Raw genomic sequence first — 26,781 nt, forward strand, 5'->3', positions numbered from 1 at the left:
CTGAGAAATGGGTATGAACACTGGAGCTAGATCTTGAAGGTTGTAGGGGGACACACTCGGCGTAGTGACACAGGCTGGCCGCCTGAGGGGGCGCCAGCCCGGCTCGCGGAGCCAGGGGAGCCAGAGGGAACCTTGGAAACGAAAGTCAGGCTCAGACTCTTAGGACCACAGAACGTCGAGAACAGAGCATCTTAGAATGCTGAGAACAAAGCCTCTTAGAACGTAGAACAAAGGCTCCTGGAATCGTAGAATGGTGAACGCAATATCCCATACGATCTGGGAGACAAAAGACGCTTAGATTCTGTTCTGGTCGAATTATAGAATCTTCCACCCAGGCTGGTCTTCTAATTCCAGAATTTGGGATGTCATCGATCTCAGACTCTTAGTTAGAAGTTAAGACTGTCTACATAATTTGGGAAGCCTGCTGCAAGATGAAAATGCGGAGTCCCTTGTTCAAAAAATAAGAATTTCAAGACAGGAACAGCCGAATATTAAACCAAGCACAGGGCCCTCCTAAGCTGGTCACACGCCGGTGAAGCCGGTCCCGCTTAGGAGCATCATTTTATGGGAGGATGCCGGTCTTAGCCAGCCTGGTCCTCTGGTTATACAGCTGAGTGTCTGGGAAGGCTTCGTGGAAGAGGAGGCAAAATCAGGGCTCGACTCAATAACCCTGTCCGCCCCCTGCACAGCCTCAGCAGCTTAGGGTTGCTAGGGGTGGGGGGGGGGGGGGGGGGGAGAGGAACAGCTGCCAAACTGTCACGTGGACCCATTTCCTATTTATAGATCACCCCTTCCCCTCTCGCGGGACAGTCCAATGGTAGCCTGAGCTCGCCCGCAGGGGGGCGGAACCAGCTGCGGGACCCGGGAGGCACGAACCAATGACATTGAAGCAAGGGCGGACTTGTTTCATTGTGACGCGAGAGGGGGCGTGACCAGGCCCCAAAGGCTGGCAAGCGGTGGGGCGTGGCGAGGCCGCCCAGAAGCAAAGCGAGTAGGAAGCTGCGAGCATGCGTCGCGTCGCGGGGCGCGGGTGCACAGCCGAGCAGTTTCGTAAAGGAGGGTAGCAGCCAATAGGCGACGGTTGCTCTGTCGCCGGGGGCGTGGCCATGCAGATAAGGCGCGGGTGGGCGGCCCAATGGGCGGGCGCCTATGCAGATGAGACGGTGACAGCCGGGCCAGCGGGCGGGCGGGCAGGCGGGCTGTTGGGGCGGGGAGGTGGGACCCGGAGAGGGGTGGCCGTGGGGCCCGGCCGGGCTGGGGTGGGGGGCCGCAGCCATGATCCGGGCCTTCTCGTTCCCGGTGAGCCCCGAGCGGGGCCGGCTGCGGGGCTGGCTGGAGGGCAGCCTGGCCGGGCTCTGCGAGTTGCACTGGCTCCGGGAGAGGCAGGAGTACCGCGTGCAGCAGGCGCTGCGGCTGGCCCAGCCCGGAATGGGGGGCGCCGAGGCCGAGGACGAGGAGGACGCCGATGAGGACGAAGATGCGGCGGCGGCGCGCCGGGCCGCAGCGGCCCTGGAGGAGCAGCTGGTGAGGGGCCGCCTGTCCGTCCATCCCTCCGCCCCCGTGTGTGTCTATCTGTCTGTCTGTCTCGGTTGGATGCTCAGACACCCGTTGCGGTGGGGGAGGGGGAGAGGACAGGGGGTGGGGCTGGAGACCCAGGAGTATGGGCGGCGGGCGGGATCTGGCCTCCTCAACCCCAAACTGGGGAAGGTGGGGGGGGGGGGACTGCATCGCGTCCTCTGGGGCCTCGTGAAATGCACAGACCCTTTCCCCAAAGAAAATTCTTCTAGGCGCTAAGTATGTGTCAAGCCTGGGCCGAGTATTTGGTATGCGTTGTCTTCTTGAAGCTTGGGGGAGAGAAGGGTGATAGTCCTCATTTTGCAGAGAAAGAAGCTGAGGTTCAGAGATGGCAAGTGACTCACCCAAGGTCACACAGCCGGGATCCAAACATGCCCCGCTCTGGCCCCGCTACCAGGGCTCCATCTTCCCTAAGTCCCGATGTGCTTGGAGATCTCCGGAGGGGGCGGGGTGGGGGGGGAGGGGATCCTCGGGCCTCCTGAGGGAGGGACCACTGCTGAGAGGAAGCTTGCAGTCCCTGAGGACCCCGCGGTCATCTTTACTCTCTGGTGACACTTTCCGTCCTTTCCTACCTGGTCCCAGCCTTGGTTAACCCCAGAAGAGGCAGGTTGAGGGAGCGTGGGGGCCCGACTTCTGAACTCCCCGAGTGCTCTCATGGTGGAAAATGAGGCAGAGGTCTCCAGAAGGACTTAAGGAGCACCACCCCTCTCTCCTTCTCTGTCATTTTTTCATTCTCCTGACCTCTTCCTGGATTCCCCTCACTCGCTCTCCCTATTGCCACATCCCTGTGACTTTCAGTGTCTGTTTCTATCTTTCTGAACCCTCTGTGTCTATCTCTGTCTCCCCAGGCTTCCCTTGCATTTCTGCACCTCTCTGTTCCGGCCCCAAGTCCCTGTCCCCACCTCTCTCTTCCCCTTCCCCCCCCCCTCCCCCAGCCTGCCAGGCCCCAGACCCTGGCTCTCCCCTTGCAGATCCCATCCCCAAGCCTGTGTGTGGTCAGAGCTTCCCGTTTGGGGAAACCTGAGCCGGGGTGGCGGGGGAGGGGGCTCTCCCTGCTGCTGACCTCCATTGCCCCCGCCCCAGATGGGGAATGGGGAGGGGGTCTGCAGCCAGACTCCGGGGCTGCACGCACAGCCCCTCCCCCGACTGGGAGCGGGACCCTGCACATTCTTCTCTGGAAACAGAAACAGCTGTGGGAGGCCCCACCCCCTCCCAAAGTTGGAGACGCCTTGTGGGGGCCTTCACCCCGCTCCCCCCCCCCACCCTAAGCTGGCTGGGCTTGGGAAGGCACCTCCCACCCTACGAGGAGAGGGAGAAAGCAAGGGGATGGGCAGGCTGTGTCCTTCCTTCCTGTCCCTCAGTCTCGCCCTCTCTCTGCCTCAGTCTCCTCTCTCTGTCCTTCAGCTTCCCCATCCCTGCCCCTAAGTCTCCCCCCTTCTCTGCCCCTCTGCCTAACCCCCCCCTCCCTCGCCGGAGGTGGTAGTGGAGAGGCCTCTTTCCCCCACACTCTCCAGGCAAAGCTCCGTCCCAGCGTCAGGGAGGAGGCGGTGGCAGGCAGCGGGAGAGAGACAGCGGCACCGAGGGAGGAACAGAGAAACGCTAAATATAAACTCCTCTGCCGTTGGGGGTTCCTGGGTCCTTCTGAGGAGGGTGTGGGTACCTCCTCTGATCCCTGAGCCTCTGTCTTAGGATACTTCCCCCTCCCACCCCCCCCTTTGTGCCCCCCTCCCCTGCCCCAGGAATACACTCCCTTTGAAGCAACAAAGATTGAAGCCAGACTTGATTAGTTTCTAATAGGAATGGTGGGGGGTGCAGGTGAAGACGAGGGCTATTCAGAGAAAAGAGGCAAGAATCCTGGATGGGGGTGGGGTGGGGGTTCTGTTCTCTCCCACCAAGAGAAAGGGTCCCCTTCCAGCAAGAAGGACTTAAGTTAGACTTGCAGAAGGACTTCCTAATAGAGATGAAGGAAATTGGACGAGCAGTGGGGGGTGGGGTGGGGACAAAGGTCTGGAAACGCTTGGGCAAAGGGGTCTCCAGGGGTCGTAACCCCATGCATGTTAACCCTCCCTGGATGGCAGAGGGTCCCCTGGCAGAAGGGTTTGCAAAAAAAAAAAAAAAGATGAGGGGCATTGTGGGTACACAGGGAGCTAGATTCAGGCCAACATCCTTCTGGTCTTTTAAAGAGTTATCGTTGCTTCGCACCTGGAAGGGATGGGGGTCAAACCTACAGACAGTGAGAGTGTGTAGACTAGGGTGGTGTTGGAGGGTCCAGGTGCGGGGGAAGGGGAGGCCTCTCCTGTCTGTCCCCCTTAACTCCTTCTGGGAACCGACATGACACGGGCAGAACTTCACCCCCACCCACCCACCCCGCTCCCAAATCGATCGTTTCATCTTTATTTTTAATTACCCGAGTGAAACACGACTTTCTATTTTCCTTGTTGAGACATTCAGCACTTTGGGGGCGCCTGGGTGGCTCAGTGGGTTGAGCGCCCGACTTCGGCCCAGGTCACGATCTTCAGGTTCGTGAGTTCGAGCCCCGCGTCGGGCTCTGTGCTGAACGGCTCAGAGCCTGGAGCCTGCTTCGGACTGTGTCTGTCTCCCTCTCTGTCTGCCCCTCCCCTGCTCGTGCTCTCTCTCTCTCTCTCTCTCTCTCTCAAAAATAAGTAAAAAAAGAAAAAGAAATTCAGAGCTTTCGTGTAATAATCAAAGCCAGCATTTATTAAGAGCTTAAAAGAAACTGCTATTTTAGTTCATTTAATCCTTATGACACCCCATAAGAGAGGGAGTTGAATGCCATGTTGCAGAGGAGGAAATCAGGGCCCAGAGAGGGGAAGTAACTTGTTCTAGGTCTCCTCGGAATCGACACTGTTGTCACCTTGGTGTGGGTCCCTCCAGACGTCTTCCACAGCTTACATACCAAGAAGTGTAGTGTTTTGCTTTGCTTTTTAATTTTTATTGTCCTAAAAAATTTTTTTAAAAATTTATTTACAGAGAGAGAGCGCACGCGTGCATGGGTTAGGGGCAGAGAGACAAAGAATCTCAAGCCGGCTCCGCGCTGTCAGCCGGAGAGCCCGACCCAGGGCTCGAACTCACAAACCGTAAGATCATGGCCTGGGCCAAGATCAAGAGTCGGATGCTTAACCGACTGAGCCACCCAGGCGCCCGATGCTTTGCCTTCTCACAAATTCCGGGTCTCTTGGGTGAGGTCCTTGGGGGGACAATGCCAGTGGTTCTCAAGGTGTGGCCGCTGGAGTAGCAAGATGGGGGAGGGGGGGGGGGAACTGGCAAGATATGCAAATGGGGCTCCAGTCTGGAAGCTCTGGAAACTCTGGAGGCGGGACCCAGTAATTTAGGCGCGAACAATGCCCTTCAGGTAATTCTGACTCACGCTGGTGCTATGCCCTTTCCTTTTCCGCCTGGAGGCTCTATGTGAGTGATGCCTGTATACACATATGGCCTCCTTCCGTTTTGACAGCTGCATAGTATTCTGCTGTATACGTTCATCCCTTCAGCAAACATCTCCTGAGCGCCTGCTCTGTGCCAGGCACTGTGCTATGCACTGGGCTTGGGGTGGGGGTGTGTGTGTGTGTTGGGGGGGGGAAGTGGGGGAAGGACGCTGCGGCCAACAAAGCAGACAAAACGCTCTGCCTTCCAGGAACGACATTTAGTGAGCAGACAAAAAACAAATGACAACCCAGTGTATCATTCTGAGCCAGGAGGTCATGTGGGGGTGGGGGTGGGGAATGAAAGCAGGGCAACAGGGTGCAGAATGACTGGGGAGCTATTTTGGAAAGACTGGTCAGAGGAGGGATCAAGCAAAGCGAAGATCTGAACCGAGCAAGGGAGGGAGCCAGGGGGAAATTCAGGGGAAACACATCTTACAGAGGTAGGAGCTGGCCAGGCGCAAGGCGTGCTGGGGGCGGGGACAGCAAGGAGGCCAGTGTGGCTACGAGGCTACGGCAGAGTGAGCAAGGGGGCGATTAGTGGGGGGGACATGACGTGGGGTACGTGGGCGCTCCGGGAACGCTTCTAGCCACCCCTGATACGACACAGTTGGGCTGCCCTCTTGGGTTCTGCTCAAAGATGACGCCACCCTGAGCATCGCTGCACGGCCCAGGGCAGGAGCCCAAAGTGGACCGATTTGTTGACTTTGCTCCTATAAACAAGCCCAGAAGGGGGCTTCTGTTCTGGGGGCGGGGGAGGGAGGGGTGAGGACGGGGGCCCAGGAGAGCCGCCGCTGGAGTAGGAAGCTGGGGGAGGGAGGGGGGGCGTCTGCGGGGGAGCCGGCCCGTCTTTCTGCCCTAAATAGGCAGGGCTGGGCGCCTGGCCTCCCAGCTCCTCCCCCCTCCCTGCCTCCCGCCCGCCGCCGTCCAGACAAGCCGCTTTTGTCTGAGGGTCAACCGTCGGCCCGCGGCTGCCGCCACCTCTGGCCTCACCCAGACCCATGTGGGACTCTTCCTGGATCTGTTTTCCAAAATGGGGTTAAGCCCTAGTGTCTCAGAGGCCCCATCTGTGTTGTTTCAGCCCCACCCCCTTCCCTAATGACGGCCGCTCCGCTAAAAGGGTTTTCACCTTCATTCATTCATCCCTGATAAGAAATGGTCATTTCCTGCAGCAAGAAGGATCCGGGATAGACTCAACAGAAATTTCTCATGGGGATGAGGGGCGATGGGAGACACGGGGGGGGGGGGGGGGGGGGAGGGGGTAGGAGCGGGGGGGGGGGAGGCTTCTGGGTAGGAATGAAGCAAGGGCAGGAGGAAGATGCCGTCCCCCAGGCAAGCGAACCTGCTGGGGCTTGTTGCTGTAGTACCCACTAAGGCTAGACTCACAGAAGGACTTGCCAGTAGGTGTTGGGGGGCGGGGGAGTGGTTCTTCCCAAGAGAAGGAGCAAAGGACTTAGCATGAGTCGTGGTCTGCCTATTTTATCCACATGAGGGAAAGAATCGGTCTGCAGCAGGAAGGACTTAAGGAAGCCTTGCAGAAGGACTTTCTGCTGCCGGTAAGGGGCGGTGGGGGGAGATGGGAGCATCCAAGAAGAGAAGGTCAAGGACTGGAGAAGGTGGACCCCATGGCCAAGGGATCTGCTAGGTAGCAGCGAATTGCCCTTCCAGCTAGACCGCCTGAGCTTAGGCTCAAAGAGGGACATCCTAATAGGTGTTAAGGGGCCACGAGCACAAATGGAGGGAACACCTGATAGGGAGCAGGCCTTCTGAAGCTTAGCACACCCAAGAGTCGGTGATGTCACTGCAGCACGAAGGACTTGAGTTAGACCATCGGAAGGACTTCTATTGGGCTGAAGGGACAGAGAACTTGAGGGGGGAGATCCTGGGGCTTGGGTGCTTTTACCCTTTCGAAATCAGAGCCTCATTGTCAAAGTGAAACCCTACCCATGGTCAGGGAAGATGTGGGGGGCTCCTTGGCAGAGGTTGGGGGGGAGCATTCTGACCAATCTGCTTTCCTCATGCCCTCAGGAGGCCTTGCCTGGGCTCATCTGGGACCTGGGCCAGCAGCTGGGAGATCTGAGCCTGGAGTCTGGGGGCCTGGAACAGGAGAGCGGGCGCAGCTCAGGTAAGCAGGGCGTGCCTGGGATACCCCCATCTTTCCTCCTGCCCCTACCTCTCAGGCTGCCTCTTGGTCTCTTCCTTTCCCCACCCCTGGCTTCCCCGCCCAGGCCCCTGATGATCTCTCCTCTTCTCCTTGGAATCCAGGCTTCTATGAAGACCCCAGTTCCACGGGGGGTCCAGACTCACCACCCTCTACCTTCTGTGGGGACAGTGGCTTCTCTGGATCTGGCTCCTATGGACGCCTGGGTCCCGCTGAACCCCGGGGCATCTATGCCAGCGAGAGGCCCAAGTCCCTAGGTAAGGTGGGTGGGGTTGGGGCCCTGAGAACCAGGGAATGGACAGTAGGAGAATGGTTTTGAGCCCAAGCTTCTGAGTCAGACTGACCTGGATTCGAATTCTGGCTGTGACATTCCCCTTTCGTGTGATTTTGAGCCTGTTGCTTCTTTCGGGGCCTCCGTGTCTCCCTCGGTTAAAGTGGGATTGATAACAGCACCTACGTCGTAGGGAAGTTTTGCGTATTCAGGGAGCCTCAGCCCTAATTGCTATTAGACTTGGCACCCACAGTAGCCACTCGGGAAACAGGAACTGCTGTTGTCCATTTATACAAGTAAGTTTCTGAGCCCCTACTATGTGCCGGCGTAGCCCTATCCTAGTGGTGAGGGATGCAGTCGTGGCGGGGGTGGGGAGGGTGGGGGAAGACCCCTGTCCTCAAGAAGCTGACTTTCCAGTGGGAGAGACAGATAATAAACAAGATAAGTCAGATATTGACAGACAGAGAAGAAAGTTAGGGGAAGGGGACCAGGGAGGGCGTCCTCTTTGGAATCGGCGAGGAAGTTGCCATTTTAGAAGACGCGGCCCCGGGGAAGATGTCACTGAGACTGTGACATTTGAGTGGCGTCCTAAAATAAGTGAGGCAGTGGGCCCAACATATCCTCAGGGAAGAGTGTTCCAGGTAGCGGGAACAGAAAGTGCAAAGGCCGTGAGGCTGGAACGTGACTGGCAGGTGCAACCAGGAAGCCAATGTAGCCGGGGACCTAAAATTACAGAGGAGAGGCGTCAGAGATGGAGGTCAGAGAGGCAGGGGCAGGACAGACCATTCAGGGTCTTGTGAAGATTTGGTTATGAACCTGGTATGAGGGAAGGGGGGGTGGTGGAGAGCAGGGTTTTTGATGACAGTGGAGGAGGAGGGGTAGGCAACTTGACCCTCCTAGGCTCACCTTAGAAGGGGCTTCGAGAGTCTCTCCACTCTCTTCCTTTTTTTTTTTTTTTTTGCCTCCCTCCCCAGGAGACGCCAGTCCTAGCGCTCCAGAGGCGGTGAGCGCTCGGGCAGCCGTGCCGCGATCGTACTCGGCGCCCTACCCGACTGCAGCGGGCTCCGCGGGCCCGGAGGCCTGCTCCTCCGCGGAGCGGCGGGCCCGCGCGGGGCCCTTCCTGACGCCCAGCCCCCTGCACGCCGTGGCGCTGCGCAGCCCGCGGCCCTGCGTCCGGCCTCCTGCGGACTCGCCGGACGCCCCCGGCGGCACGGGGCGGCCCCTGGACGGCTACATCTCGGCGCTCCTGCGCAGGCGCCGCCGCCGGGGGGCGGGCCAGCCCCGGACCAGTCCCGGGGGCGCGGACGGGGGCCCGCGGCGCCAGAACAGCGTGCGCCAGAGGCCGCCCGACGTGTCCCCGCCCCCCGGAGGCGCGCGGCCCGCGCCCGAGCCCCCAGTGGAGCGCGCGGGGGGCCGTCCCGCCAGCCCGGCGCCTTTGGGGCGCGCCTGGGCCTCGCCGTGGGAGTCGGAGACGGTGCCCGAGCCCGCCGCGCCGCCCGCCGCGCCCTCGCCCCCCGACAGCCCGGCCGAGGGTCGCCTGGTGAAGGCGCAGTACATCCCGGGCGCGCAGGCCGCCACCCGCGGCCTCCCCGGCCGCGCGGCGCGCCGCAAAGCGCCACCACTGACCCGTGGCCGCAGCGTGGAGCAGTCCCCACCCCGGGAGCGTCCCCGGGCCGCCGGCCGCCGCGGACGCGTGACGGAGGCCTCGGGCCGCCGGGGCTCGCCCAGGGCTCGCAAGGCCGCGCGCTCCCAGTCTGAGACCAGCCTGTTGGGCCGCGCGGCCGCGGTGCCTCCGGGGCCCCCCAAGTACCCCACGGCCGAACGGGAAGAGCCCCGGCCGCCGAGGCCCCGTCGCGGCCCTGCGCCCACACTCGCGGCGCAGGCCGCGGGGTCCTGCCGCCGCTGGCGCTCCACGGCGGAGATCGACGCTGCGGACGGACGCCGCGGCCGTCCCCGAGCCCCGACAGCCCGCGGCCCGGGGCCCGGCCCATCCCCGTCAGCTCCGCAGCGCCGTCTTCTCTATGGCTGCGCGGGCAGCGACTCTGAGTGCTCTGCGGGGCGCCTGGGGCCCCTTGGACGCCGGGGTCCCACCGGCGGCGTCGGCGGCGGCTATGGGGAGAGTGAATCGAGCGCCAGCGAGGGGGAGTCGCCTGCCTTCAGCTCCGCATCCAGCGACTCAGACGGCAGCGGTGGCCTGGTGTGGCCGCAGCAGCTGGTGGCAGCCACCGCAGCCTCTGGGGCAGGGGGTGGTGCAGGTGGAGGGGCCCCCGCGGGCCCCGCCAAAGTGTTTGTGAAGATCAAGGCTTCCCACGCACTCAAGAAAAAGATACTGCGTTTCCGTTCGGGTTCTCTCAAGGTCATGACTACAGTGTGAGTTTGGGGGTTTGCTCGGGCTCCCCCTTCATGGCCTCTGCACCACCACACTCCCAATCACTGACCCTTCCATACCTCCCTTCCAAAGACCACCATTTTCTCTGCTTCCAAAGACCCTTCCTCACTGCCCCCATCCACTGCAGTCTTGGTTGAAAAGGCTCCCCCTCCACCATAGGGAGGAATGGGGGAGGAGCCCTGTTTGACCCAGTTCAGCTGCTGGCTCTGCAGCCCTTGGGCAAGAAAGTTCCCTTTGTCTGGGCCTCACTTTCCTCATCTGTACTATGGGTGTAATATGGTATGCGGAAGGGGTAATTCAGTTCGAATTTCCCCATTTTAGTTTAGACACAGTCCGTTTGTTCCCGTTCACCACTGTCACTGAACCCTCTTATTCCTCCTTTCCATGCCCAGATCTGGTGTCTCCCCCCCCCCCCCATTCACAAAGTGCCCCCATCCATGTCCCTGGATTCTTAAGCTATCCCCTTGGCACCGTGGTCAGAGACGCTGTGTCTGACCCAGGTGGTGCCTGCAGAGTGCCCTGGGAAAGGAAGGAGCCCTGACTTTGGGGTTTTGAGGGTCAGTTAGGAGGTGGTAGCACCTGGAAAGAAGGAGTCTTTCGCCTCTATCCCGGGACAGTTCTGGAGGATTAGGAGGTAGAGGAGGGGAAGGAGGATGGTTTCTATTTCATGCCCCCCCTTTTCTCCCCCCTCCCAAAGGGAGTGGGGGGAGCCCAGGATGACCCTCAGCTGTTCCAATCCAGTATTTTTTTTTTCTTTTTTAAAATTACTGTATTTATTATGACGATGGTGACTCCCCAGTGCACAGGGGGGCCAGATGCTGTGTTTCTCTAACCTCTTTGTAAATAAATGCACACTGTTCCATACGTGGTGGACTCTCCTTCTGTGGTAAAATGCCTTTCCTTTGGACTCACGTTTAGTGAGCAACTACTATTTGCTTTGAACATAGGGGTGTCTAGAGCCAGGTGGCAGATCTCAGGGTGGGTCTCAACCTGATTTTCCTACCATGGGCTGTTTTACCACAATGAATCTGACCTTTGATTGAGTTGTGTTTGGTCATAAACATGGTTTCATAAAAATATAAGTGAAGGGCCAACCCAAATTTCTTTTCTCAAAAGTCATCATAGTCAGTTTGATGTGTATCCTTGAATGTTTCCCTTTATGTGTTTGCATACATATGTGAATTTAAGTAACTATATAAATATATAACTATATTATACATATATACCATGTATATGTACATATATACATATATAAATTGAACCATATATTTGCATTATTTATCACTTTTATTCTATTATTATTATTATTTTCATTTGGTGGTGTTAAGTCATCTGTGTCCAAAGATTTCTTTATGGGAAGGATTTTAATTAAGAATTAGATTTTGGGGGGGGGCACCCGGGTGGCTCAGTCGGTTGAGCGTCCAACTCTTAATTTTGGCTCAGGTCATGATCCTAGGGTCCTGGGATAGAGTCCTGCGTTGGGCTTCATGCTGAGCCTGGAGCCTGCTTGGGATTCTCTCCCTCTCCCTCTCTCTCTTTCTCTCTCTCAAAAAAAAAAAAAAAAACAAAAAAAAAAATCGGTTTCTTTGATGGTTATAGTACTATTTAACTTTTCTATTTCTTCCTGTGTCAGTTTTACTAAGTTGTATTCTTCTAGGAAATTGTCCATTTCATCTCAATTTAGATGACATTTTCCTATCGTTGTATAATGATTGTTTTTTAAAGATTTTATTTATTTTATTATTTTTAATTTTTTTTTGAGAGTGTGTGAGTGAGCAAGGGGCAGAGAGAGAGGGAAAGAGAGAGAGTGTGGAGCCCGAAGTGGGGCTCCAGCTCACCTGAAGCAGGGCTCGAGCTCACCCAAAATGGGGCGGGAACTCACAAACCCTGAGATCATGACCTGAGCAGAAGTCGGATGCTTAACCCACTGCACCACCCAGGCGCTCTAAGATTTTATTTTTAATTAATCTCTACACCCCACGTGAGGCTTGAACTTACAACTCCAAGATCAAGAGTTGCATGCTCTACCGACTGAGGCAGCCAAGTACCCCCCTCACTGTATTATTACTATTAGCTGCATAAGAGTCCACTGTGGGATTGTCAGCTCTCCCAATTATTTTGCTGTTAGGGACCTTGCTGCAGGAATGTCCTTGTACATACCTGTATGTGCATATATGTATGTATTTCTGTAGGCTTCACTCCTAGAAATAGAATTGTTTGGTCATTAATGTACACTCATTTAAAAACTTTTAATTGAGGGACGCCTGTGTGGCTCAGCTGGTTGAGCATCCGACTTCGGCTCAGGTTCACGATCTCATGGCTTGTGAGTTCGAGCCCCTTGTCGGTCGGGCTCTGTGCTGACCGCTCAGAGCCTGCAGCCTGCTTCGGATTCTGTGTCCCTCTCTCGCTCATGCTCTGTCTCTCTTTCTCAAGAATTAAAAAAAATAAAATAAAAACTTTTTATTTATTTATTTAAAAAAAATTTTTTTTTTTCAACGTTTATTTATTTTTGAGACAGAGAGAGACAGAGCATGAACGGGGGAGGGGCAGAGAGAGAGGGAGACACAGAATCGGAAACAGGCTCCAGGCTCTGAGCCATCAGCCCAGAGCCCGATGCGGGGCTCGAACTCACGGAGCGCGAGATCGTGACCTGGCTGAAGTCGGACGCTTAACCGACTGCGCCACCCAGGCGCCCCTAAAATAAAAACTTTTAATTGACATTGCCACACTTCCTCCCACTAAAAGCGCCCTCAGCTGATATTTTCATTTCTTTTTTTTTTTAACTTTTATTTGTGATTTAATTTTTTTTAATTTTTTTAATTTTTTTTTTTTTTTTTGAGAGAGAGAGACAGAGTGCGAGTGGGGGAGGAAAGGAGAGAGAGGGAGACACAGAATCTGAAGCAGGCTCCAGGCTCTGAGCTGTCAGCACAGAGCCCAACGTGGGGCTTGAACTCATGAGCTGTGAGATCATGACCTGAGCCAAAGTCGGACGCTCAACGGACTGAGCCACCCAGGAACCCCTCCCATGTTCTGTTTTAATTAGCATGTCTCTCTCCCGTTCCCTTGAGGCAACACATACTTTGGTATATTCATTGGCCCACTTGTAATTCAGTGAATTGCCTGTTCATACTCTTTGCCCATATTTCTATTGGATAAGTTCAATAATCATACCCATTTCATGGATGGATAACTAGAAATTTGGGGAGGGGCCATTACTTACCCTGATCACACAGCAAGAAGGAGGGAGTTAGGGCTAGAACCCATACCCCACCTGACCCCACAGTCAGGTGGAGAATGGTATTTGTTCTGCTTTGACTTTGTGTCTAGATGGGTGGGTCCACCTCTCGGTAGCTTTGAACTCTGAGAGAGCAGGAGACCAGGCCAGCTGTGCTCACCTGCATCTCCACTGCCCACTGAGGCACTGGGAAAACAGCAAGGAACAAAACAGAAAAAAGAGGTTTCCTTCCTTGTGGAGTTTCCATTCTAGAAGGTGGGTGGGCAGTGTGTGTGTATGGATAAACAAGTATTGCTTTTTGCATACCAATGAATAAAAGTTATTTTTAAAAGTTTGCCAAGGGGCGCCTGGGTGGCACAGTCGGTTAAGCGGCTGACTTTGGCTCAGGTCATGATCTCATGGTCCGTGGGTTCGAGCCCCGTGTCAGGCTCTGTGCTGTCAGTTCAGAGCCTGGAACCTCCTTTGGATTCTGTGTCTCCCTCTCTCTCTGCCCCTCCCCCACTCGCACTCTGTCTCTATCAAAAAATGAATAAACGTTAAAGAAAAAAAAATTTAATAAATAATTAAGTAAAATAAAAGTTGGCCAAGGGATGCCTGGGGGGCGCAGTCGGTTAAGCATCTCACTCTTGATCTTGGCTCAGGTCATGATCTCACGGTTTGTGAGTTCAAGCCCAGCATCGGCTTCTGCATGATGGTGTGGAGCCTCCTTAGGATTCTGTCTTTCTCTCTCCCCCTCCCCTGCTTGTGCTCTCTCTCTCTCTCTCTCTCTCTCTCAAAAATAAATAAATAAAGATTTTTAAAAAATTGCCAGGAAAAGCCACTGCTTGTCAGGCCTTCCTTTGGGAATATTTGCCTCATCTCCATTCCATAAAAGTGGCAACTCAGAAAGGGAAAGGGACTTGTCCAAGGTCACACTGGCCACAGGGGTCAAAATGGTTGAAGTACACATGGATGACCTTTCTTCTTAAGATTTTGGTACAAACTCATTACAAAAGAATAATAATAAATAAATAGCAGTGGGGCGCCTGGCTGGCTCAGTCTGTAGAGCGTGTGGCTCGTAATCTCAGAGTCCTGTGTTCAAGGCCCACATTGGATGTGAAGCCTACTTAAAAAAACAACAAACAAACAAAAAAACCCCACCCCAAACAAAAAATAACAGCTGACTGTGAAATCGAGCATTTATCGCATGCCAGACACTATTCTCAGTGACTCAATCCTCACAGCCTCGAGGGTATATTAGAGATATGATATATGGATACTAGTATGCCCATTTCACAGATGGAGAAACCGAAGCACAGAGATGTTAAGTAACCTACGTGAGGCTGATAAGTAGCAAAGCCAGAATGTAAGTTCAGGTTGCCTAAGAGTCTAGGCTCTTAAGCGCTATCAGACATAGCCTATATGGAGTCTCTCTAGAAGGCTACAAAAGGAACTCCTTACAGGCGCGGGAGCTGGGGGGCGGGGCAGGGGCGTTGACATAACAAATAAATAAATTCTGTAATTTGCTAAAGGTGACAAGGATTATGGGGGAGAGCTGAGCAGAGCTAGGAGGAAATTGGGTGGGGTGAGGGAGCAGAGATGTTTGTGATTTTAAGTAGAGTCATCAGGATGGTCTCCCTGAGAAGGGGACATTTGGACAGAGATCTGAAGGAGGTGGGGGAAGTGAGGCATGCGAATAGCATGGGTGACGGACAAAAGGGTGGGAGTAGCCGGAGTGGGGGGCAGAGAATCCTAGTGTCTACCACATTGTGTGGGGCCTCATGGGCCATGGTGAGGATTTGGGTTTTTACTTCGAGGGAGGTGGGAGCCATGGGAGAATTCTGAGCACAAGGGACTTAGGGGTTTTTTTTGGGGGGGGGGGAGGTGAAAGGGTTAACAGCTCTATTGAGATATAAGTCACACATCTGGGCGCCTGGGTATCTCAGTTGGTTAAGCTTCTGACTCTTGATCTCAACTCAGGTCTTGATCTCAGGGTTGTGAGTTCAAGCCCCCAGCTGGGCTCCACGCTGGGCGTGAGTCCTAGTTAAATAAAAAAGTCAAGGGGCACCTGGATGGTCCAACTCTTGGTTTCAGCTCAGGTCATGATCTCTCAGTTCTTGAGTTCGAGCCCCGCGTGGGGCTCTGGGCTGATGGCATGGAGCCTGCTTGGGATTCTTCTCTCTCTTTCTCTCTCAAAATAAATAAACATTTTTTAAAACGTTGAGATACAATTCACAGACCATAACATTCACCCAAATCGAGTTCAGTGGCTTTTAGTGCGTTCACAGAGTTGTACAACTCTCCCCACAATCAATTGAAGAATATTTCCATCCCAATAAGAATTATTTCCATCCAGTATCTCCAGCCCCTGACAACCAGTAACCTACTCTCTCTGTCTCTGTATTTTGGCCCATTCTGGACATTCCATACAAAGGGAATCATGCCATAAGTGACCTTTTGTGGCCGACCTCTTTCACTCCGCATGATGTTTTCAAAGTTCATCCACATGGGAGCACGTACCACGGCTTGATTTCTTTTTTTAGCGCCGAATGATCATCCATTGTCTGGACGGACACACCACATTGAGCTTTTCCGCGCCTCGGCGGATGGACATTTGGGTTGTTTCCACTTTGGGGCTATTATGACCAAAGCCGCCGGGAAACATTCAGGTACAAGTGTTTGTCTGGAGGTATGTGTTCATTTCTTTTACGTAGATACCCGGGGACTGGAATTGCTGGGTCCTACGGTGACTCTTTAGCCTGTTAAAAAACTGCCAGGCTGTTTCCTACCCTGGCTGTCCCGTTTTCCTTCCCACCTCCTCGCCAACACGGGCTGTTATCTGGGGGCTCCCTTTCAAACAGGGTCCCTCTGGCTGTTCTGTGGGGCCCCGGATGAGGGAAGCCAGCGAGGCACTGTGGCTGGACCAGAGTGCCAGCCGCAGAGGAGGCGAGAAGTGACTGCAAGCCGGAGTTCATGGCAGTCGTTACCAGATCAGTTGTGGGGCGTGAGGGAGGCAGGGCAGGGGAAGAATGACCCCAAAGATTTACTATCAGCTGGCTGAGCCTGCAGTAGGAGGGGGTTTGGCGGATGGGGCTCAGTGTTGGACGCCTCGAGTGCGAGACACCCGCGGACACCCAGCCGGGAATATACAGTGGGCCATTGGGGATGGGACGCTAGAACCACTCCTGGCGTTCACGGCCCATTTCTTGAATAATTAAAGTCAAAGCGGAAGCCGAATCCAGGGTCTCAGTTTCCCCCTCCGGAAAATGGGCACAATAGCACCACTGACTGCTAGGCTCTCACGAGGCCGGGGCGACTCCTGGGCAGCACAAGGCGGGATTGCACGTCTGAAAACTGAAGTTACACGTCGGGTGGAAAGACGGCTGGGGGCTGCAGCTCCGGCGAGAAAGGGAGGGCATTTAGGTACGGTTCGAGCGGCGTCCGTCCGTCCGTCTCCCCCGCCCCCCGGCGTCTGGCCGCCGTCAGAAAGCAGGATAGGCGATTGGGTCGTCACCCTGGCTTCCCCCACTCTCAGCTGGGTTTCCTCCTTGGGGGCGGCCGGGGCCAAAGTCGCTGATGGAAACCAGCTGCGGGAGGCGCAGAGGCTCGGCGCACGCCCAGGCCCCTCCCCGGCGCCGGCAGACCCCGCAGAGGGGGGAGGACGAGGGCGCCCTGGCTCCCCTCCCCCCTTCCGCAGCCGGGCCCGGGGCCCTGGCACGTCCGGCGCGCCTGATGCTTTCCAGATGTGAGCCCGGTTCCCTTCCCCCACCTGGCCCTGTGGCTTCTGCGGGGTGGCGGGGGGAAGCGGGGAGTCAGGGTCGGATACCCTCAGATCACCGGCACCCGGGCGGTGTCCCCTCCCCGCTCGGCTCGCGTCCCCATCCAGTCGGCCAAAACCGCGTAGGGAAGGGCTGACGGCGAGGAGAAGCTCCCTCCAGGGCCTCCCCCTGCTCCCCCAACGCCCGCCCCTTGGGGCGCGCCTCAGCCAGCCCACGCCCCTCCTGGCCCGCCCCCCCCCCGGACGCGCCCCTTGGGGGGAACCCCGCCCCTCACCACGCCCCCCGCATCGCCCCTAGGCCACGCCCCCGGGGCGCGCCCCGCAAGCCCCACCTCCGCCACCGTCCCCGGCGGGAGGCTTGGTCTGCGAGTTGGTGTCTCCGTGCGCTTCTGTGCGTGTCTCTCGGGTGTCTGTGTTTCTCGGTCCCTGTCTCGGCCTCTCCATTTCTGTCTGTGTGTCTCTCCTCTACCCTGCATGTCTCTGTCTCTCTGTCTTTGCGATCCTCGGCCTGTCTCTGTCTCACCTAGTCCCTAGGTCTCTATCTCTCCAAATACGTCTCTGCGTCCCCGTCTCTCTCGGCCTCTCCCTGCGTCTCTCTCCCCTTCTCTTTGAATTTCTCCTGTCCCGGTGCGTCTTCAGTTCTCTCCCTCTGGCCTCCAGCCCGGCCACCCTGCTGTGTCCCGGCGTCCCTCCCAGGTCTGCGTCCCCCGCCGGCCCCGCGGGGACGCCCTGCCCTCCCAATTTCCACCTCCGCCTACGGCTTTGGTGTCGGCGGGCCGCGGGCGCCCCCGTGTGGCCATCGGGGGCTGTCACGAGAGGCCCGAGGGTTGGGTATGGGCGCCCCCAGGGGTGTGACCAGTGCAAGACAGAGACCTTGTGGGTGCCCCTGGTGACCCCGGGGAACGGCGTGCGACGCCAAGAGACTGTGTGAGCGTGTACTACCGCGAGCTTGTGACGTTGTGTGTGTGGCTGTGTGACCTGGTGACATTTTGTGACAACCAGAAAGAGTGTGTCTGTGAAACCGTGTGTTACGCAGAGAGGCTGTGTGCGACTGAGTGTGTCACATGAGAGGTCGTGACACGCAGGTGGCTGTGTGGGACGCCGTGAGGCTGGATGTGCCTGCGACACCATTTGGGGGACTGTGACATCAGGAGGCCGGATGTGACAGCGAGAGGTTGTAGGGCACAGAGTGCAACATGGGGAGGACACGAGGGCTGTGGGGGTCACAGGGTGACAGGGTGAATGAGTGTGACACACCCAGAGGTGGCGTGAGAAGGCAGTGTGACGGGCCCTGGGCAATGGGTGTGACAGAGGGACCACGTGAGTGTGACCGTGTGTGTCAGCCACGCTGGTCAACTGTGAGAAACTGACGATGTGCGACACACGGCAGGTGGGACAGCGAGAGACTGTCACGGTGTTGGGACAGCGCGTGAGGCAGCGCGCCACTGTGCGGGGCACTCAGAGATGACAACACGAGAGAGACCTTGTGCGTGTGTGTCCCTAACATACTGGGTGACGGTGAAAGCGCGGGTGAAGTTGCCACCGGGTGTGAACAAGACAGACAGAAGTTCCAACTGCGTGTCAAGGTGTGTGACGTCTTGAGAGATGGCGTGTGACGCGGCCAAGCTGTGTGTGCCCATCTGAGACAGCGTGTCTGGCTGCGGCGCGTGGGGCGGCATCGGTGATGCTGGGCCACACGAGGAGAGACGGGGAGCCCCCGTGTGTGGCGCTGGGGGGAGGGGGAGGGGCCGCGACCGTGACGAGCGAGCGCGGGTCAGTCGTGAGACAGAGCGTGCACGTCGATCTGACGGACCGCGAGGGTGAGCCTGTGTGCTGGGAGGGGTGGTCTGTGGCGGGACGACGCAGGTGGCCGGCGGGACGGGGTGGGAGAGCACGTGTGCCGGAGGGGCCGCGCGGGACCCGCATCCGAGGTCTGGGGGACATCGGGACAAGTGCAGAGCGTGGGGCAGGCACCCTTGAAGACTGTCTTTCCCTGCGAGTGAGCGTGTGCGTGCGTGTTTGAGAGGGACAGAGGCAGAGGCAGAGATGGAGAGGGGGACGGACAGAGAGAGGGGACCCAAAGAAACAGACCCAAGGCGGTGGGGGGGGGGCGGGACAGCGGTGGTGGCGGCAAGGAGGAGGCGGGCCCTCAGGGGCTGCGCCTCGGGGGGAGGGGGCGGGGCTGACTAGGGAGCGTGGGGGGGGGGGGAGGGGGACCCAGACTCGGTCTCCCAGGCTCCGCCACCTGCCTGCCATCCCGGCCCTGAGCAGCAACAGGTAGGAGGCTCCGGTCTCACCCCACGGCGGATCCCTCTGCCCCATCGCAGCCGCCATCTGTCCCCCTAGGAATGAATGAATGAGTGAATGAATGACTTCCTACGTCTGCGTCTCCACCAGCCTGTCTCTCCCCAGCCCCTCCATCCCCCTCTCTCTGTCCCCCTGTCCCCTCTCTCCTCTGTCCCTTTATCCACCCCCCCCCACGCCTCTCTCTGCCCCTCTATCATTGTGACTTCCTCTGTCCTCCCGTGTGCCCCTCCCTCTATCCTTTCCCACCCCCTCTCTCCACCCCTCCTGGACCCTCCACCTCCCCTTCTCTGTCGCTGCCCTGTGCCTTCATCCCCTCTGTCCCCCCTGGATCACTCTGTCTTTTTTTTTTTTTTTTTGACCCCTCTCCTTGCCCCCCTCCCCCCACATCGCTTCATCCCTCCACCTCTCTCTCCCGCGCCCCAGTCTCTTTATTTCTTCCGTGCCTCGGTCTTTCTGTCACTCTGTGGCTCCCTCTGCCCCTCCGTGTGTCCCTCTCTCCATCCTCTCTGCCCCTCTCCCAGTCATGGCCGAGTTGCCCGCCGCACCCCACCCCCAGCCCTCTCTTGGGCGGCTAATGAGCAGAGGCGCCTTTGAGGTGGCCAGGCCGGGCGTGGGGGAGCTCCCCAAGGGGGCCGGAGGGGGCAGCTGCTGCCAAGGCCCTAATGAGGCCCCCTCTGCGCCCTTCCCGCCGCGATCTTAATTCCTTGTTCTCCCCGAGCCGCCGCTAATTGGCCTGGGGAGGGCCCCCCTCCTGGCTCATGCTCTGTCCCCGGGGGCTCAGGACACCTGGATCCCCATCCAGCACCTGTGGCCCTGTTCTTTGGTCCCTCCCTCCACCTGCCAGGCAGCCTTATCACTGGACTTCCCTCCGGCCTTCCCTCGCCCGTCTTTGTCCTTCCCTCCATCTAGGTACCCCGTCTCTGCACCCCTCCATCCCTCCTCTAGCCCCTCTGTCCCTCCCTTGGCCTGCCTCTTGGTCGCCCATCTGTAGGTCCCTTCATTCCTCCTCTTTTCTCTGGTTTCCTGTCCCTCCCTCCACCTCCGGGCACCCCATTCGTACGCTCTTCCATCCACACCCCTGTCGCCGGGTCCCACTACCGCTGCCACCCCTACCTGGGGACCGCGGCTTGTCCTAACCTACCCCGTCAGCCCCTACTCCCGCCCGGCGTTTAAACTCTTCCCCGCCCTTAGCCATGTCCAACAACATGGCCAAGATCGCGGAGGCCCGCAAGACGGTGGAACAGCTGAAGCTGGAGGTGAACATCGATCGCATGAAGGTGCGGGGTGGGCTTGGGGAGGCCGGAGGGAGATGCGGGGCCGGGGGCGGGACCCCGCGCTGTTGGAGGCGGGGCCCGCGGGAAGACCCTCTCCGGAACTGGGCGGGGCCCGGGGGCGGGGCCGGGAAGGACAGGGGCGGGGCCGGGGCGGGGAAGGGGCGGGGCCTTGGGCGGAGAACGGACCGCGCCCCGGCGTCCGCAGGTGTCGCAGGCGGCGGCCGAGCTCCTGGCCTTCTGCGAGACGCACGCCAAAGACGACCCGCTGGTGACGCCGGTCCCCGCCGCAGAGAACCCCTTCCGCGACAAGCGCCTCTTTTGCGTCCTGCTCTGAGTCTTCGCGACAGCTTACCCCCTCCCTCGCCAAAGAGTGAATCCAATAAACGTGGCGGCTGTGGTGGTACCTGTGCTTTTGGGGAAACTGAGGCACGCACAGAGCTTGGGGCCATCACGGGGGACCCTGTCCCTCCACGGCCCTCCTGAGTGTGTTTGGAGTGTGTTGGGGGTGAGGATGTGTGGCGTGGGGGGGGGGGGTTGTGGATGGGGAGGGTGTACCGGAGGCAGTGAGCACCCCGGACTCTGACCTGCACTGGGCCGTCCGCGACCCTGAATTTATTTAATCATCCCCACAGCCCCAGAAGGCAGCTGGCTACTTGCATAGTATCCATTTTGCAGGGGAGGAAACTGAGCCAAAGGAGGTTCCCTCCGAGTTACGCAGCTGGGAGGTAATGAGGGGTAGACTGTGGCCTCCAGCGCTGAACCCCCGAAGCCCTGAGCTGGCCCCTCTCCTCTCCAGGAGCCCCCGTGCCCACCCCTCCTTTCCCTCTCCCTGAGTGACTCCACCCCCTGCCACGGGCTTACCTCTGTCCGTAGCACTGACCTCTGTTCGTTCATTTGTCCCGTTCATTCTTCCAAGCCCTCCCTGAAGACCTACCTACCTGCTCTGTGACCAGCCCCGTTCTGGGTGAAGCCGGGGACATAGTTGGGACCGAGACAGCCCTTGGCTTTGCCCTCTTGCGGCTCGAGAATCCAATAGGAGACCCAGACCTGTCCCCAGATAGTCACGACCCAGACAGGGCAGGGCTGGGGTCGGGGAGCTCCGAGGGAGCGCTTGACTCAGCTTGGGCGCCGGGGAGGGCTTCCTGGAGGAGGGCACATCTGAGCTGGGACATGGTGGTAATAACACTTGGGGACCCAGAGGAGAGAGAAGCGTGGCTGGAGGGAGAGGAGACAAATTGAGGTGTGACGTTCCTCCCTTCGGTGGTTATTTTCTTTGTTCTGGGGACACAGGGCTGCCTCAGTCACAGTTCCTGCCCTGTGTTTCTCACTTCACACATTGGTGGCCCACAGGACATTTATAGCCTGCAGTTTATATATATATATATATATATATATATATATATATATATATATTTTTTTTTTTTGGTTCTCTACTTTTGGCCTACATAACGTTTAAAAATGTTCTTGACTTGGTTGCCAAATTGAAAGATAGGAGTACTTCATATAAAAGTCCTTATTTCTGGCTTCTCCCAAATCGGAAGTTCTGGTGACCTCAGGCCTGCCTAAGCCCTCCGGGTGACCCGGAGGCTGGGGGATGGGACCCGGGCTTCGCAGTTCACCAGACTCTCCGCCCCTGTCCCACCGGCTCCTGGTTAAGGCCTCCGAGTCTCAGGGGGTTCTTACCGCGGCATGAAGAGAGTGGGAAATGTCTTGAATGTCGAAAATGAGGAGACGCAGACCGCAGACCCGGTGAGGTGGCTGGAGAGCCACTGAGTTAGAGACCCCCCCACCCCCACCCCCCAGGGTCCTCACATACTTCCTCTTCTCTCCAGAGGAACACCTGTGATCCCCAGCTTGGGGCTAACGGGGTGGGGGGGGTTGCTGGACCCCTGGACCTGGATGGAGCCCCCTCACTGGGCCTCCCCTCCCTAGAGGGGGCCATGCGTGCTTCTGGCGAGTGCTCCATTATTCACATCGGATTGGGGTCCCCTGGGCCCCAACTCCGAGCTTCCTGCTGGATCGAGGCAGAAGCTTCTGTAATTACATCTCCCTCCTGCCTCCCACCTCTCAGCCGGCTCCAGCCCCGGTTGCATCATGTCTGTGGGAGCCCCGGGGGAGACTGGGGACAGAGAGAGCCAAGGATGAGCTGGGGAGGAGGGATGCCGGGAGGGAAGTTGCCAGAGGATTCTGGAATTTCTCAGACCCGGCATCCTTGCCTCTGAGAACCTGAAAGGCGAAGGAATCTCCAATTGCAGGACCTCAGAGGGCCGGCATGCTGGAGTCTTTCAACCCCAGGGGGCCAGGGTCCTCTTCCCCTGTCCGGCTAGGATCCAGAGCTCTGCACCTCACGAGTGTAAGGATCTCTTGAGCCTAGACTGTTGGGATTTTTAGGCCCTTTCAGCTTTGAAATCTTGGGGCTGTATAGCGGAGATCCCTTCTCCTGACTTCCTGACCCTGTGTGGGGAAGGGAGGGCGGGCAGGAAGGGAGGTCTACCTGGAGGAGGCGGGGGAGGCCGGATGAGCCGGACAGAGCAGGTCCCGGGTGACCAGCATCCATGCGTGCAAATCTGGATAATCTTGTTAGCGGGTATGACTTGGGAGCACGGGCTTCTGGTGACCCGCTGCTCTATCCGGCCAGCCCCAGCTGTGAGGTCAGCTCTGGGGTCAGAGCCAGGCCAAGAGGCAGAGAGGTGACCGCCTGGGGAAGTGATTGCAGTCAGCAGTCCCCTCCGTCTTCACCCCCAACCCCGAGGGCTGCCCCTGCCAGGCTGTCCTCCCTCTGTACCCCACAGGCCCTGAGCAGTGCTTGGTTCTGCTGAAGGGGTCTGGGGGCGGGGTGGCCCCGAGCCACAACTGTGACCATCACTTCCTGGAGTCCTGTTTCTGAAGCCCCCACCTCACTTAATTGTTGGATAACCCCCTCCCCCCCCCCCCAAAGACCCGGTTTATCCCCATGTTTCAGACGTGGCATCAGGCACAGGGCAGTGACATCACCTGGCCAGTGGGGGCTTGAGGTGGGAGTGGGGGCCGACGGATGAGCTCTTCCAGAGGCGACTGGAGGTGTCGGGAGGGGGCTTGCAGGACGGAAGTGAGGGGCGCACCCCCCACCCCCCACAAAGGCAGGGCAGGGACGACAGGGGAGAGCCCCCTGGAGCAGGGGTGAGAGGCAGAGTCTGGCGGGTAGGCAAGGGCCCATTTGCGGTGCAGGAAAGGGCGGTGGGCAGAGGAAAAGGGCCTCTGACTGAAGGTGTTGGGACCTGCCGATGAGGGCCAGGTCAGGATGGGCACACAGCGGCTCCTTGCAGCGGCCAGAGGGCCCAGGAGGACAGGTAGGCTTGGCAGGTGTCAGAGCTGACACGGCTGTGCTCACTCCTGTCTGTGCGTGGGGCGGGGAGGGGTACAGGGGGGGTCCATCCTTCTCCCTTCTCCCGGGGCAAGGTCAGGAGGCTGGGAGCCAAGAGAGGGTTGGGCCCAGGGCAAGGGGGGGACGTGAGTTCATCCGCAAGGCCAGATGCGGCCCAGGCAGGCAGCCGGAGGCCTTGGCCAACAAGCAGGGGTGGGGGAAACCTGGGGGGCGCAGATGACTCAGAGGAGGGCCTGCCGGTCCAGGCTCCAGCTCTGACCTTCCTCTCCCTCCCCCGTCCCCTTGCCGCACACCCAGGGGGGCCGTGGACGGCGCCCTGCCTCGGAGCTCCTCTGGGGCCCTCCCCCTGGGCACACAGTTAAGCGGGTGGGAGTCTGTGGAAGGAATAACGACCGCCAGCAGCTACCTGAGGGCTGCCTGGAGGCGGGTGGGGTGGCTTCTGCCCCCACTGTCCACACCACGCCCCCAGCAAGCGCGAGGCAGCCACTCGAGGAAGGAGGACATCAGGGCCGAGCTAGACCAAGTCGCTGTCCGGAGTCACACAGCAAGTGGCTGGTGGGTGGCGGAGGGGGGGTGCTTTCCAGAACCCGTGTCTTCCCAAGGCGCCGGGCAGCAAACCTTCCCTTGCAAACCGACGCGGGAGACACAGCCACGAAGAGGCCCACGGGCCCGTGGTACCCAGGCGCCAACACCCGCAACAAGACGCGTCAACAGACACCGACGGGCGAGTGGACCTTTGAGGGAAGGGATGCCAGAGTGCACACACACACACACACACTCACAGCGCTCTTCCAAGGCTCACCCAGGTGACACTAATCCCACACAGACCCGCACGTGAAGGTCACACGTCCACCACGGTCCCTGGCACACCCTGCCCCCGGGTGCCAACTACCCCCCCCCCCCCGCCCCGCCTTGCCCTGCCCAGGTTCTCTGCCGGCCAGCGCCATCTGTCCCTGGGCTGTCCTCTCCTCTGCCCCTCTGTCCGCAGTCCTTCTGGGGACGCCTGAGTCGCGTTCGACCAGTGTGAGAGGGAGGAGGCTGACTCACCCACCCGGGGCGGCTTCTTCCCACGGTTCCCCCGCCCGTGGAAGCCGCCCTCCCCCTCATAGCACAGCTGGGGCGACCTTTCACCCCAAGGCACCTGCAGGAAGAGGAACCCTCTGTGGCCCTTGCTGTGGGCGTGGCCCCAGCTGGGCAGGATGTCAGGGTTCCCGGAAAGTAAGTGGCAGTGTGTCCAGCACTGACATTGGCCCCGGGACTCCCGGCCCCCAGTGGCACAGGTGGATAAACTGAGGCCTGGAGGGGGGGGCAGGGTGTGTGAGGCCTCACTGGGCATGGGAGCAGAGTGGACTTCCTGAACGCTTCACGTCCCCAGTGGGGACAGGAAGCCAGTGGGAGGGAGGCTCCAGGAACCGGAGATACCCCCGCCCCCCCCCAACTCCCCTGATGCTTCGACAGGACAGAAGCCTGCCAGGCGTCATCTTTCATTAATATGATACAACTTCCTGAGTTCCCTCTGGTCTGTCTGGGGACCGCAGAGCATGGGGCGGTGGCAGGTTGGCGGGGGGGGGGGGGAACCACATAGTTAGGAGGCCTGAGGCCCATACACATGGGTGCTTCCCCCCCTCAGAGCCCCTGCTATGGCTGAAGCTGAGGCCGGAAGCCAGGATGCCAGCTGGACACGGGCGATAGGGAGACGGGGAGAACGGGTGCGGGGGTTGTGGTCACTGAGGGGCCTGGGTACAGAGAGGGGAAGTCTGCAGCTACCCAGTGTCCGGCCCTGGAGATCGGGAGCATCCCTCCTGGCCTTGGACATGAGGCAACACGGGCACAGGCTCTCTCCTTGTGACAAAGGGGGCTCTGGGATGGGCCACTGGCCGCGGTTGGCCGCCAGGCCCGTGAAGCTGGTGTTCGTGGTGGGATGGGGACAGGACAGTTAGTTAGTTAGTGGTGAGATGGGGACAGGAGCTCAGGGCAAATGGAGTTTGTCATCCCTCTACTCAAACGGGCCTCCCCTAAGGGGCATCCGACGGGGTCTCGGGCCCTTAGGGGCGGGGAGGCTGAATGGGGAGCCATTGACTCAGTGGGAACCAGGACCAGTTACCGGCTGTGCTAGCAGCTGGGACACGCAGGCCGACCACACTGGCCTGAGGGCGGTGGTGGCCGGGGGTGTGTTTGAGGTGTGGGAGAGAACCATGTGACAGTGATGTTGGAGTCTTGGACTGCTGTCTGTGGCCAGAATTTTTCCTGGAAGTCAAGGTCACCAGAGCTTGGCCTGAGGGCCTGGGATTGCTGGAGCAAGAAGCCGGAGGGTGGGAGGGCACTCCCCTTTGGTGCTCTTGGAAGCCCTGGGTCCCCCCCAACCCCCCCCTCCCCCCCTCCCCCCCTCCCCCCTCCCCCCCCCCCCCCCCGACGGCGGGGACACCAAGTCCTAAGTCCCTCGAATCCCTCTTCCCAGACTCAGCTGGCTGGGTGAGCTTGCAAGTTGGGATGGGCTCCAGGGACTGGCATTTTTTCCTCTGGCTCGGCCACCTCCTTCTCCAGCCTTCTGGAAGGAGTGAATTGTGTCCGGGGAACAGAGATCGCAGTAATGCCTACATCGGGGAGGAATTTCCTGGTCATTTCTCAATCCCTGGGCAGTGTCCTAACCCCGGGGCCTGGAGCCCAGAATGGATCCCAGAGGCCACCCCCAGACGGCCTCTCGGACTGGTCAGCTGTTCCCCTTAGGTCTTGTCCCGGTGTGCCCCCGAGTGTGACATTCAGTGGTCCCCACGTGGGGCCACCGGGGAAGGGAGAAGAGCAGAGAGAGACCCTCCTGTGAGGAAGTGGCAGGTGGCTCAGTGAGGGCGCCTGGACCGGGCAGGGGAGATGGAGAGAGCCCGAGGTTGGGGAGGGGTGCCTCTAGAGCAAGCAGGGGAGGGGAAGGCGGGGCAGAGGGAGGAAATGAAAAAGCCGGGGCCAGGCGAGGAGGGAGGGAGGGAGGAGGAGGGAAGCAGGGAGAAGCT

At 58.7% G+C, this 26,781-nt stretch overlaps 2 protein-coding genes across 7 annotated transcripts; both read left to right on the forward strand.

The window, feature by feature from the left end:
- The first annotated feature begins 993 nt into the window (after positions 1-993).
- On the forward strand, positions 994-10,703 carry DACT3 (dishevelled binding antagonist of beta catenin 3). Its single transcript, XM_045440786.1, has 4 exons — positions 994-1,524; positions 7,047-7,143; positions 7,284-7,436; positions 8,425-10,703. Exons 1-4 carry the CDS (start codon positions 1,276-1,278, stop codon positions 9,822-9,824), a joined length of 1,899 nt encoding a protein of 632 aa, XP_045296742.1. The 5' UTR covers positions 994-1,275; the 3' UTR covers positions 9,825-10,703.
- A 4,865-nt stretch (positions 10,704-15,568) lies between these two features.
- GNG8 (G protein subunit gamma 8) lies at positions 15,569-20,815 on the forward strand. Of its 6 annotated transcripts, XM_045440795.1 has the most exons (4): positions 15,569-15,742; positions 18,222-18,417; positions 20,330-20,415; positions 20,618-20,815. In XM_045440795.1, exons 3-4 carry the CDS (start codon positions 20,332-20,334, stop codon positions 20,744-20,746), a joined length of 213 nt encoding a protein of 70 aa, XP_045296751.1. In that variant the 5' UTR covers positions 15,569-15,742; positions 18,222-18,417; positions 20,330-20,331; the 3' UTR covers positions 20,747-20,815. The 6 variants fall into 6 exon arrangements, with proteins under 6 accessions (XP_045296751.1, XP_045296750.1, XP_045296748.1 ...); XM_045440794.1 differs by lacking the exon at positions 18,222-18,417 and having other exon boundaries at positions 15,571-15,742; XM_045440792.1 differs by lacking the exons at positions 15,569-15,742; positions 18,222-18,417 and adding an exon at positions 15,765-16,798.
- Positions 20,816-26,781: the final 5,966 nt, after the last annotated feature.

This window comes from Leopardus geoffroyi, chromosome E2 (genome assembly GCF_018350155.1).
Source record: "Leopardus geoffroyi isolate Oge1 chromosome E2, O.geoffroyi_Oge1_pat1.0, whole genome shotgun sequence".
NCBI classification, from domain to species: Eukaryota; Metazoa; Chordata; class Mammalia; order Carnivora; family Felidae; genus Leopardus; species Leopardus geoffroyi.